The sequence below is a fragment of the Chanodichthys erythropterus genome, chromosome 14, assembly GCF_024489055.1.
Source record: "Chanodichthys erythropterus isolate Z2021 chromosome 14, ASM2448905v1, whole genome shotgun sequence".
NCBI classification, from domain to species: domain Eukaryota; kingdom Metazoa; phylum Chordata; class Actinopteri; order Cypriniformes; family Xenocyprididae; genus Chanodichthys; species Chanodichthys erythropterus.
In genome coordinates this window covers 47191701-47205119 of record NC_090234.1, presented here as the reverse complement: position 1 = coordinate 47205119, position 13419 = coordinate 47191701, and the positions used below count along the sequence as shown (strand labels likewise).

Here is a 13419-nt window from a genome sequence, read left to right as displayed (position 1 = left end):
TACAGAATCAAAAAGTTTTTGGCCTTCATGGCGGAGGGGAAAACCAACCTTTCAAGCCTGGTGTTCCTAAATGAGACGGCCAGGATTCACAAGTAAGGCTGCTGTTTTACTACTATTACTGTTATTGCTGTCGTGATTAATGTTGTTATTGCGTGGATGATAAAGTTAAGTGGGCATTTAGGAGAGGGTTATAACGGATACATTTTGAAGTCATTTTGTTGCGAATCCACCTGTGTAATTTTAAGTAACGTCAGCCTTTATTTACTTGAAGTTGGCCCCCGGTGCATTTTGGAGTAACTCTAGCTGTTTTTGTGGTGTGGTCGCACGACGTTTACTTGAAGTTGGCCCCGGTGCATTTTGGAGTAACTCTAGCTGTTTTTGTGGTGTGGTCGCATGACGTTTACTTGAAGTTGGCCCCGGTGCATTTTGGAGTAACTCTAGTCGCGTGGTAGCATGGTATTTACTGGAAGTTGCATTTGACTTGGCCCTAGTGTATTTTCGAGTAACGGCAGTTGTTGTATTGTGAAACTTGCTTGCTGCATCCCCAAACAGCCTAAGAGGTCCCTGTCAAATAGATAGCAAGTGGCACCATGGCGAGTAAGGGAAGCGTGATGTCACTTGCCTATCTATTTGAAAGGGAGCCGGTAAGCCGCCCGTGTACAAAGGTTGATGTTTTTTGAACCCCGCTGTTGTCATTGTGAAACTCGCTGCATCCCCAAACATCCTAAATGGTCCCTGTCGAATAGATTGTGTGTGGGGCACTGCCTGAGTAAGGGAAGCTGTGTCCCGCCCGCTATTTATTTGACAGGAAGCCAGTAGGCCACCCGTGTACAAAGGTTGAAGTGTTTTGCTGTCATTGTGAAACTCGCTGCATCCACAAACGTCCTACACGGTCCCCGTCGAATAGACGCCAGGCGGGTGCCTTGCCGAGTAAGGGAAGCTAGGACCCGCCCGACGTCTATTTGACAGGGAGCCAGTAAGCCACCTGTGTACAGAGGTTGAGATTTTCTGTGTGCTGTGTTCCTTTTTACTCGAAGTTGCATTTTGGAGTGTTGTTTGTGTCTGCGTGTGTGTTCCTTGAAGTTGCACCTCCATGGGCCCGGTGCATTTTCGGGTAACGGCAGTTGCGTGCAGTGACTCTGTGTATTTTTTTACTTGAAGTTGTACCAGTGTATCTTGGAGTCTGCTGTTTTTGAATGAGCCGTTTTTGATGATTTGTTTCTCTCTCTCGTGTTTTGTCTGTGCAGGTGGGTATCGTCTCTGCGCCAGTCTCACGTCAAGGAAACGACGGTGAAGCACTACGCGCAGAACGTGGCCCAGTTTGTGGATTACCTGGCCGAAACTCCCCCCTCCACGTGCCGACTCACGAAGACCGTGCTGATCGCGCTTCGGCGCGAGATGCGACGGATCCTCAAGTCCATGCGGAGGAGCGTGGTGGCTCACCAGGCGGCGGTGAAAGCCTCCAAGGAGGAGAGAGTCATTTCGAAGGCTACGCTGAGAAAGTGCCGTGAGCTCTCGAAAGAGGCCATCCCCGAGCTCCTGGGTAAATATACGCACGTTCCTTCTATCCACAGACGTCCTACGGGGATAGGCGGTAGGTGGGAGACAGGCGGGTAAGGGCGTCGGCCTCCCACCTGCCGCCTGTTCGACGGGGGCGGCGATAGCAGTCCGTGTACATGACCCCTTCTGCTGATGTTAATTTAAATATGTTTGTCTGTTTCAGCCACACTGGAGAGCGCTCCAAACTCCAAAAACTTGTGGCGTTTCTATGGGCACTTCTCGGCATTCCTCGCCTCCATCTACGGGCACCGAGGGGGGGTGTATCAGAACATGACCATCCAGGAGGTGGAGGGGGCGAGGAAGTCGACTTCGGAGAAGTCCTTCGTCGTGAACGTGAGTGCTTTTTACACTTCCTAAACCCGACTCTTATTTTTTGCACACACGCGCCTCTTTAACTCGCTTCGTGTCCTTTCTTCTCAGATCGAGAGCCACAAGACCAACCAGGCCTACGGGCCGGCCCAGGTGGCTCTCCTGGAGGACGAATACGAGTGGACGAGGCGTTTTCTGGCGAGGGGGGAAGACGGCTAAGCACTTCTTCTTCACGTCCACGCCAAATCCGTGCAAAAATCTGAACAGTTATTTTCAGGAGGCGTGGAGGGAGATGAAGCTGCCCGGCTGTCCAACCTTTACAGACCTGAGGACCTCCATCGCCAGCCACGTAAGCATTTCCTTTCTCGAGCACTTTGTTTTGTTCTTTGTCTCAGCGTTCCATCTCGCTCACCCCCCCCCCCCCCCCCCTTGCTTTGTTTCCAGGCCAAGAACACTCACGGGGAGGACGACCGGATGAAGCTGGCAAAGTTCATGTGCCATGACGTCCGGACGGCCGACAAGTTCTACGCCATGAACTTGTCGGCGAAGCAGGCGTTGGAGCACCGGAGGCTGTTCGAGCAGGCGCTGGAGGGTGCGGACCTCAGTCCGATCCAGCCGGTGGGTCCCTCTTCCGCCAGCCAGCGGAAGGCATCGACGCCCCGACGCCGCATCCTCACGGTGTCGTCCAGCTCCTCCACCTCCGCCTCGTCCTCCTCCTCGTCCTCCTCTCCAGAGGCTCCCGCCCAGTCCACCTCAGACTCGAGCCAGGTAAAGTGAAAAACAACACAACACCCCAAAAAACCCACCACCAAAAAAACCCAGCATTTTTATCAAATGTCAAACTTACCGTTTCGCTCCTCTTTGACAGGGCGCATCCGCCGTGGAAGAGACAGCCGTCCCCGCCGCGCCTGCCAGCCCCGCCGTGCCTGACACCCCCGCCGCGCCTGACACCCCCGCCGCCCCTGCCGCCGCCACCCCTCCTGCCCCTGCCGCCGCCACCACCAGTCGCCTGATGCGTCGGGCCAGAAGGGGGAACCCGACGGTCAGGCTGACACCACTAAAGTCCTGCCTCAAGCGAAAATTCACATCCGAACAGCTTTCGCCGCTAAAGATGAAGAAGGTGGTGGTGACGAAGGGGGCCACTCTGCAGGGGATGTACAGAAACCCTAAGGGCGACCGGCGGATCAAGAGAGCCATAGAAAAGCGGCGAAAGGAGAAGAGGGTCCGGGACAAAAAGAAGAAGAAACATCATAAGAAGGGCCGTGACTAAACCCTGAGAACAAAGAACTTTTCTCTTTTTTTATTTTTTATTCTTCATTTATTGCTATTTTCTTGATTGAGTGTGTGTTTTTGAAAATCTCTTTTAATAAATATAATTGTGTGATTTGAAATGTACACTTCTTGTCTGTCGTGTTTTTACCCCCCCCCCCCAAAAAAAAGGTGAATATGATCTTTTTGAAACACACGCACACATACTGTAATAATATGGTAGTTACACAGTAGTTGTAAATGTATGAGCAGCTCCAAAATCCACTTTCACCAGCACCGACCTGTAAAATGAGCTGTTTTTTTAAATCATAAAACCCATAAATTGAAAATATAATGTTGTGAAATGAGCGGCAAACATCCCCAAACATCCTAAATGGTCTGTGTCGAATAGGTATAAACTGGGAGGCTTGCAGGTAAGGGAATTCAACTGTGTAGCGATAAATGCATATTTAAACTTTTTTTTTTCAAATCATAAAACCCAAAATTTAAAACACATTGTGGTTGTGAAATGAGCTGCATCCACAAACAGCCTAAGCAGTCTGTGTAAAATAGATATAAAGTGGTAGGCTTGCGGGTAAGGGAAGTCAATAATAAGCCACCTGTGTACAAAGATATGCACAATTTCAATCATTTTTCAAGTCAAAAATCCCCTAAAATGAAACTCAAAGTCACTGCAGAATCCACAAATAGTCTAAACAGTCTGTGTAAAATAGATATAAAGTGGTAGGCTTGCGGGTAAGGGAAGTCAATAATAAGCCACCTGTGTACAAAAATATGCATCATTTCAAGATTTTTCAATTCAAAAATCCCATAAAATGAAACTCAAAGTCACTGCAGAATCCACAAATAGTCTAAACAGTCTGTGTAAAATAGATATAAAGTGGTAGGCTTGCGGGTAAGGGAAGTCAATAAGCCACCTGTGTACAAAGATATGCACAATTTCAATCATTTTTCAAGTCAAAAATCCCATAAAATGAAACTCAAAGGCACTGCAGAATCCACAAACAGCCTAAACAGTCTGTGTAAAATAGATATAAAGTGGTAGGCTTGCGGGTAAGGGAAGTCAATAATAAGCCACCTGCCCAGGTAGCAAAGACTTCTGGCCCTGATTTGGCATGAAGCCGGCACAGCTGGCATTCAGTCGGCACTGGCATGAGGCATGTGAACCGAACATGGCCCGGTTATGGTGGACATGGAACCGTCTTTAAGACGGCAAACAAGATATGGGCCAATTGTTAAGTGTATTATTTGGGCCACATGTAAAATATAGAACTGTGGGCCACATATGTGTGGCCAGACTTTTCCCACAGATATTTCATAATTGATAATATTTTCATGAACACAGCTGTTTCCCCTATTCCTGTTTACAACGTGGGTTTATTGCTCTCCATCAACAAGGTTTAATCAATTATGGGACACCATAAACTTTAAATTTATATTACATTTAGGCTACATTTAATCATTCAGCAAACTCTTTTATCCAAAGAGATTTACAATAGAGGACAACAAACCGTAAGCAAACCAACAAAAGCGCAATACTAAGACAGTCTAACACAGTACACAAAGCATATATATGTATGTATATATAGCTATATATATATATATATATATATATATATATATATATATATATATATGTATGTGTGTGTGTTTGTAATAATTTTGTTTGTGTGTAATATTTGCTTTATATATATATATATATATATATACATATACCTACATATTAATGGTATATACTGTATAATAGTGTTAGAAGGAAGCAAGCTTTTTAAATTAGCAGCAGATAGAAATTTAATTGTTTGATTATCTTAATTTATGCACAAACAAGGCCAATTTCACACATATGTTTTCTTTCTGAAAATGTCCTAGTATTATTGGGCATATTGGAGCAAGAAAAAAAATCTACCAATCAGGTCGCATCTAGAAAAGCGCGCATAAAGCGCAATGCTTCATGGGTTTGCCGTTTTAACCTCATTGCAGTCAGGACACACTCAGACTCAATCTTGTACCTTTATTGTTCGATTTGGATTTTTTTTTTTTCTTCATTTAAAAGTGTGTAATCTTGCGATTTAGCTGGTTTGGTTAACGTTTTAGAACGCTTTAACCAAAAAAAAAAAAAAAATTACTCCCGGAATCAGAGTTATTGAAGAATTGGGCGGGCACTGAATGCACTTGAGGCTGCACATCTCTAACGGCCGTGGACTCCTCAATTGACTCGAGCATAGCGAACGAAGTTTGGTAAGTGAATATTGTAAAATATATTTTATAGCCTATATTTGGTTTAACGTTACTTTTTTTGGATTGTAGAGTAAGTATGAACAATGCATAATCGTAGCTGTTAGGCCTATATTAAAATGTAATCAGTTCACTAATGTTAAATGTTCGTCGATTACATTCCCAGATAGCAAGCTATGATCAAAATAATGTTGAATCAATGTTAATTTGTCAACGTTAACATCATTGAATCAATATTACTTTTGCACCCTCAATTAATGTTGAAAATATGTTGAAATTTCAGCAAATAAAAGTCAATGGTAGTGGCATTGAATAAATGTTTGCACTCTCAGAAAATGAAACACAACTACAACTGACTTCAAGCCACAGCCTGAAATCAACTGAAGATAAAAGACGACAATAAATCTCTCAAGATAATTCTTTTTGAGAATTAACAGGTTTAGATGTTGATGTTTTATTGAAAATGTTTGGTCACCAACATTGGTCATCATTATTTAAAAAAAATCTGAATATGATCAGTGGCAAGAAAGTATTATTGGTAAATATTTCAATAACAATTAACCACTTTTGGTCAGGAACAAGGTTAGAAATATACTCTGCTTTGTGAGGCAGAAAACTGTCTTATATACTAGTTTATTGTTTCTTGTTTCTTTGCAACAAATGGTGTGTTTTAGTAAACACTGTTACAAAGAGCACAAACTCACACAAAAAGCCCAGAGTCAAACTGCCCAACTAAAAGAACCACTGACCACCAAAATGGTGACCAAACATTTTCAATAAAACATCAACATCTAAACCTGTTAATTCTCAAAAAGAATTATCTTGAGAGATTTATTGTCTTCTTTTATTTTCAGTTGATTTCAGGCTGTGGCTTTAAGTCAGTTGTAGTTGTTTCATTTTCTGAAAGTGGAAACATTGATTCAATGCCATTACCATTTATTTATTTATTTATTTATTTATTTTTTGTTGAAATTTCAACATTAATTGAGGGTGCAAAAGTGATATTGATTCAATGATGTTAACATTGACAAATTAATATTGAATCAACATTATTTCGATCATGGCTTGCTATCTGGGTTCAGATTGTAATATTCAAGTTGTATAGATTTAATAATACAATGGTGTTGTTTGACAAATTATGTAATGAGAGCAAACGGGTTTATGTGTTTGTTTTGATAGTTTGTCTTTCAATTTGAAATGAAATAAGCAGAAATTAAGAAAACAACAACACCGTTGTTCATTTTTCCATTTGTTCAACAACAACAAAAACAAAAATATTTCTGCTTGATTTTTTTGGTTCATGTTTTTAACCTGTCAATCAAAAAATATTTTTTTTGGAACAAATGAAGAAAACTATTAAAGGTGCCAACAACTATCAAAACGTACATGGACCTTGTAGTTTCACCAATTCATTTATGATTTTCTTGATTGTGTTTGGTGTGTGTGTGTTTGCTTTCTGTATTATTAATAATTTATATGATTCATTTTACAATTTGAAATATTTTCTTTTATTTGTTGTTTCAGGTTGAAGAACAAAAGACCTGAGTAAAGCCACGGTATGGAAAAGACTTGGATGTACAATGATAGGGGCAATTCACGAAGAAAGGCATTAAGGGTAGTCAGTAAACTAATGGAAAACGAGCATGATGGGGAAAGAATTGTGAATGATGAGACAAGTGTTAATGTTGATGATTCAGAGGAATCTGACATGCAAATTGGTGATGAAAGTGATGATGATCTAGTTGATGGCACTGAGGATAAGGAAGTACATGAAAAGAGTGCAGCTTCTGTTGAGGATCTGCCTGATCTTGGAGAACAGTGTAGTGAGATGGATGGTGGTTTGCAGAGTTCTCTGGCAGACTGGGCAATTGAATTTGGAATATCTCTAATAGCTCTGTCAGCGCTTCTCAGCATCCTCAAAATCTGTCATCCCTCTCTGCCAAAGGATGGACGAACGTTGTTGAAAACAAAAACGAGCTACAAAATTAGCAGTGTGGCAGGTGGTGTGTTCCATTATTGTGGAATTCTGAATTCTATTCGGAAAATTCTAGATGTCATTTGGCGTAATGTGCCAGACAGACATGTTTTTAAACTGCAATTAAATTTTGATGGATTACCTATCTTCAAGAGTACAACTACACAGTTTTGGCCAATTCTTGGTTTGTTGCAAGGATACACCAAGAAACCTATTTTGATTGGACTGTTTTGTGGTACTTCTAAGCCAAATTCCTTGACTGAGTATCTTCATGATCTGGTTCAAGAGCTAAAAGTGTTGAAAGATGGGTTTCTGTTCAAGCAGAAAACTTTCTTTTTGAATGTTGTTTCTGTTGTGTGTGACACCCCAGCACGAGCGTTCATCAGAGGTGTGAAGTCACACACTGCTTATCATGGATGTGACAAGTGTCACCAAACAGGTATCCGCAAATCGAATAGAATGACATTTCCTGAGGTTAATGCGAGGCGCAGAACTGATGATAGTTTTAGGCAAGCCACAGATGAAGAACACCACATCCAACACTCACCTCTTACAGAGGTTGGCATCGACATGGTCACTTGTTTTCCATATGATTATATGCACCTGGTTTGTCTGGGTGTAATGAGACGTCTCTTAGACTTGTGGATCAGCACCACTGGTCCCTTGTACTGTCGCATTTCATCTAGTCAAGCTTCCATAGTTTCAGATAGACTTCTTGCACTGAGAAATTACATTCCAAGCGAGTTTGCTCGAAGGCCACGGGTTCTGGCTGAAAGATGTAGGTGGAAAGCCACAGAACTACGCCAATTCTTGTTGTACACTGGTCCAGTTGTGCTGAGGGGTATTCTGCAGCCTCAGATCTATGACAACTTCATGCTGTTGTCAGTAGGCGTGTATATTTTGGCAAGTCCACAATATTGTATGGAGTTGAATGACTTTGCTAAAACTCTTTTGGTGTCATTCGTTGAACACTTTGGCCTGCTTTACGGTGAGGAGTTTTTGGTATACAATATTCATGGTCTGGTGCATCTCAGTGATGATGTCAAAGTCCATGGTAATTTAGACCTTATATCAGCATTTCCCTTTGAAAATTTCTTAGGAAAACTAAAAAAATTGGTTCGAGGTCCACTTAATCCTTTGACTCAGGTGATACGAAGATTATCAGAGATGGAAAATGACAGCTACAGTTCTGATGTTAAAGAGGCAACTCAAAAACTGGAAAATGAGCATATGGATGGGCCAGTGCCAGAATGCTTCTCACAACAAGTTCGTCAATATAGAGTGCTTGCTACAGATGATGTAGTTGTGAAGGTCAAAGAGAGAGATTGTTGCATCAAAATTGATAAAAAGTTGTTGTTAGTCCAGAACATTGTTGAGGATAAAGGAATAGTGTACATTGTGGCCAATGAATATAAACAGGTGGAACACTTCTTTACATATCCTATTGACTCAAGAGAGCTGGGAATTTATGTTGTTTCCAACCTCTCTACTAACATCAAATGTTTCATGGTTAGAAATAAGCCCCAGAAGTATGTGAGACTACCATTCCAAAACCGATTTGTTGTTGTTCCACTATTGCATTGAGACAAATAGCCCTTTTGTTTTAGCATTTCAGTTGGCTAAAGAGTATGTTACTGTGGTTTCAATTTTTTCTCATTAGATGTTTCACATAGTTGTTTTTGACAACACCAATGAGGTTGAAGTTGTACCTTCCATTTGGATGAAAAATGGAGAGTGCATGTGGCCTCCAAATAAAACTGATGTAGCAAAAGCTGTAAAATTACAAGAATGTCCTGGAGATGAATGGAAGCCCCATAAGGCCAGAATTATTTACACATCACGTAAGTTACATTAATTCACCTCTTTCTTCAAACTGAACTAGTGTTATGTATTACTTAAAATTGCTTTTTTTTTTTTTTTTTTTTTTTTAATTTCCCAGATGACTACAATGAAGCTAGACGGAAACTTCCTCAAGCTGTTGATCACACTGACATTGGAAGTGATGGAGGGAACTCACCAATTAAATTTAAAAGAAGAAGAATGTAGGGGGAAGAATGTGTTTCATTGTTTTTTTTTTTTGTTTTTGTTTTTTTATTATTAATTGGTGGTGCACAACATTTACTAATAATTGCATATCTTGAAATGATGATATATGTTCTTAGACCTAAAAACAATTTTTTCCCCGGAGAGGATGATGATGATGAGATGGAAAGCACTGTGAAAGAAAAAAAATCAAAAAAAGGGTAAGAACCTACTGCTATTTTAAATTATAGTGTATTTTATCATACCAGATAAAGTGCTAAGATCTGTTGTACTTCTAAGCAGAAAGTATCCATTGCCCAATGCTCCAAAGATCGTCAGACAGCACAAAAGTCCTGCATTAGAACCAGTAAAGCAAAACATCCCCAAGCTTCACCAAAGAGGCCACGGTGTTCCTGAATGTCACTATGATGACATGGAAGGCACCCTGGAAGGAACAATGTCAAGAAAAGGGTAGGAAGCTTCAGTATTTTTAAAAATTTTATACACTTTATCACAGCAGATAAAGGACTAACATATTTTGTACATTTGAGCAGAAAGTATTCATTGCCCAGTGCTCCAAAGATCAGTAGGCAGCACACCACTCCTGCATTAGACCCAGGAAAGCAAAACAGCCCCAAGCTCCACCCAAAAGACCACAGCACTGCTGACATCCACCCAAAAGACCACAGCACTCCTCAGGTCCACCCAAAAGGCCACAGTGCTGCTGACCTCCACCCAAAAGACCACAGCACTCCTGACCTCCATCGAAGAGGCTACTGCACTCCTGAGCTTTACTCAAGTGATGACAGCACTCCTGACCTCTACCCAAGAGGCCATAGCAGTCCTGAGCACAACCCAAGAGGCCACAGCACTCCTGACCTCTACCCAAGAGGCCATAGCAGTCCTGAGCACAACCCAAGAGGCCACAGCACTCCTGACCTCTACCCAAGAGGCCATAGCAGTCCTGAGCACAACCCAAGAGACCATAGCAGGCACATTATCACTGAGCGCTGTACATCGAGGCACATCAGTTCTGAGATTCGTCCATTAAGGCATGTCAGCAGTGAGATCCACACATCAAGCAGCATCAGCACTGAGACTGGTAGATCAAGTCATGCCAGCTCTGAGAGCCATAGACCAAGCCATGCTGCACCTTCTCTAGTCCCATCAAAGCATATTGAGCCACACCAGACCAGGGAGCAGACATCTAGTTTGCAAACATGTGAGTATATTAATATTTATTATAGTTATGTTTGTTTTTCGTAATTTTTTTTCCTCTGGCAAATTACTATTTGTACTTCATATTGTTTTTTACACTCTTTCTTATACAAAAAATGACTACAAGTTAAAACTTAGATGAACGTATGTTTGTGCCATCAACTTCCAAAAATTCATATCTCAAGAATGTTTTGTTGAGATGTTGTAATTTGTGATGATAAAGAATAGTCCCAATGGTGATTAATCCACAATTTTAGTCGTTTGGCATGTTAACTTGCAAATTTGACTTGCATTGGAATACAGTTTTGGTTTGGACAAGCAAATGGTCAGTGTTTACCTAATTAAGTGACTGAAAACTTATATTTGTCTTTCTTGTTTTCTTCCTAGCCCTCCTGCGTAATATATTAACAAAACAGGAAATGATGATGGACCAACTGCGAATCATCTTCAAGACCCTGCAGAGTATGAAATCGGCTGATGAGACAGAGACAGTCCTGGATCGAAATTTGTTGCCACTTAAAGATGTCAGTTCTCTTCAGGAAATGGAGGAACAACTACATAGTAATCCTGACCTCCAGAAACAGTTGGTATGTTGGCAAATCATCACATTTCCTAAAACTGAGGTTACTATCTTCAGTGTTTTCCACAGACATGCACTCTATTTGTGGTGGCACTTACCCTGTTAAATGTGGGGACAGATTTATAATTGATTAAACCATTGCTTAAAAAAATAATTCATGGTGATTTCAGGTAAACACGCTGGCTCTCAAAGGTGGGGTGGACGTCCACGAGTGCATTTGGAGGATTATGCAGGGCCTGATTACTAACTCTTTGGCGCAAAAAATCAACATGAGAGGAATAAATGGAAAAATTGGTTTCCAGCGCTTACGTTTAAGGGATGTTGTGATTGGTAAGTTGTACTTTATGCCATAAGAGTGCTTTAAGTGTTTAAAAATCTAAATTTATTTAAATTGATAATTAAGGTTACAAGGGGAGTAGAGGAAGAGAGGAGAACGAGATGAGGAAATGTGAGAGAAGGGATGGAAAGAGGGAGGGAGAAAAAAGGGCAGAGGAAAAGGATAGAGTGGAGAAATTGAGGGATGAGGGAAAAAGATGAGAGGAGGGGACAAAATGAAGTTATGCAGAGAAGGGAGGAGGTAGATAAGAGGTGGTGAGCAGGGGAGAGGAGAGGAAACACAAGTGTTATTTTTTATTTTACAGTGTCCTTGCTGCATGTTACATGTACTTAGAGTAATAATAACAGTTACTTATGAATAGTTGCATGCAGTAACTTTAAACCAAACCCTAATGCTAACTATAGTAAGTACTTCAATTATATTACACTGTTCTTAAATTAACAATTACACTGTGTAACAAGGAAACCATAAAACATAGTGTAACTGACAATTCCACTAAAACTGAACCCGGGACATTCTGGTGTATACATGCAAAGACCAGTTTAAATCGAAAGTGTAGACATACATGACTAGTTCACATGATTCATATTGTCCTTATTATTTTCTGCTGAACAAATGGTATTGAAACTATCATAGCATTGCACTAAGGCCAAGATTTTTTTGAAAAGTATATCTGTATTGTATATCTGTACTTAACCTGGTCGGATGATGGTGCCAGCTCATTACTAAACTGATCTGCATTAATTTACATTCTCTATGTGTAGATGTAACTGAATGTCTGTAAATAGGTTCTGGGTTCAGTTTTAATGTATTTCTCCTTTAAAATTCAATAGCCACATTAGCTTTTGATACAGGAGCTGATTTCAAACCATGTTTACATGTATGTTTCAGCGGCTGTGAGGCGTAACCGTCTGACGTCTGCGGCCACAGAAAAGGACATTGATTCCACCATCAAAAGATGGCTATATCTGGCCCCAGATAGGGATGGTGGCAGGAGAGAGAGGATGAAGAGAAAAGAGTGTCAGGAGAGTACAACAGGTTAACGGATCTGTGACTTGTTTGGATTTTCAAGAGTTGTGTCCAGTGCCGCTTGTTCATAAACTGAATCATAAGTTGAAGAGTTGTGTACACAGTGCTGCTTGTTCATTAACTGAATCAGATGTTGAAGAATTGTGTACACAGTGCTGCTTGTTCATGAACTGAATCAGATGTTGAAGAATTGTGTACACAGTGCTGCTTGTTCATGAACTGAATCAGATGTTGACGAATTGTGTTCACAGTGCTGCTTGTTCATGAACTGAATCAGATGTTGACGAATTGTGTACACAGTGCTGCTTGTTCATGAACTGAATCAGATGTTGACGAATTGTGTTCACAGTGCTGCTTGTTCATGAACTGAATCAGATGTTGACGAATTGTGTACACAGTGCTGCTTGTTCATGAACTGAATCAGATGTTGACGAATTGTGTACACAGTGCTGCTTGTTCATGAACTGAATCAGATGTTGAAGAATTGTGTTCACAGTGCTGCTTGTTCATGAACTGAATCAGATGTTGACGAATTGTGTTCACAGTGCTGCTTGTTCATGAACTGAATCAGATGTTGACGAATTGTGTACACAGTGCTGCTTGTTCATGAACTGAATCAGATGTTGAAGAATTGTGTTCACAGTGCTGCTTGTTCATGAACTGAATCAGATGTTGACGAATTGTGTACACAGTGCTGCTTGTTCAATAACTGAATCAGATGTTGAAGAATTATGTACACAGTGCTGCTTGTTCATGAACTGAATCAGATGTTGAAGAGTTGTGTTCACAGTGGCATTGACATGCAAGCATTGTTTTTTGTTTCTTTTGTTTAAATGTGAAACAATAAATATTTTTTCAAAATACTGTTGTTGTTCAGGCATTTTT

The 13419-nt window shown here is 40.9% G+C and overlaps 1 protein-coding gene across 2 annotated transcripts; it reads left to right on the top strand.

Moving 5' to 3' along the window:
- Positions 1 to 4877: 4877 nt before the first annotated feature.
- LOC137036447 (serine/arginine repetitive matrix protein 2-like) lies at positions 4878 to 12814 on the top strand. 2 transcript variants are annotated; one of them, XM_067410619.1, is made up of 10 exons: positions 4878 to 5376; positions 6898 to 6929; positions 9009 to 9189; positions 9288 to 9390; positions 9511 to 9591; positions 9674 to 9841; positions 9925 to 10592; positions 10976 to 11175; positions 11339 to 11498; positions 12397 to 12814. In XM_067410619.1, the coding sequence occupies exons 3-10, from the start codon at positions 9009 to 9011 to the stop codon at positions 12546 to 12548; spliced, it is 1713 nt and encodes a 570-aa protein (XP_067266720.1). In that variant the 5' UTR covers positions 4878 to 5376; positions 6898 to 6929; the 3' UTR covers positions 12549 to 12814. The 2 variants fall into 2 exon arrangements, with proteins under 2 accessions (XP_067266720.1, XP_067266719.1); XM_067410618.1 differs by lacking the exons at positions 9288 to 9390; positions 9511 to 9591; positions 9674 to 9841; ... (2 more) ...; positions 11339 to 11498; positions 12397 to 12814 and having other exon boundaries at positions 6898 to 9248.
- The last annotated feature ends 605 nt before the right edge of the window (positions 12815 to 13419 follow it).

Coding starts and splice junctions, on each gene's coding strand:
- LOC137036447 (XM_067410618.1), top strand. CDS start 6,932: ATGGAAAAGACTTGGATGTACAATGATAGGGGCAATTCACGAAGAAAG.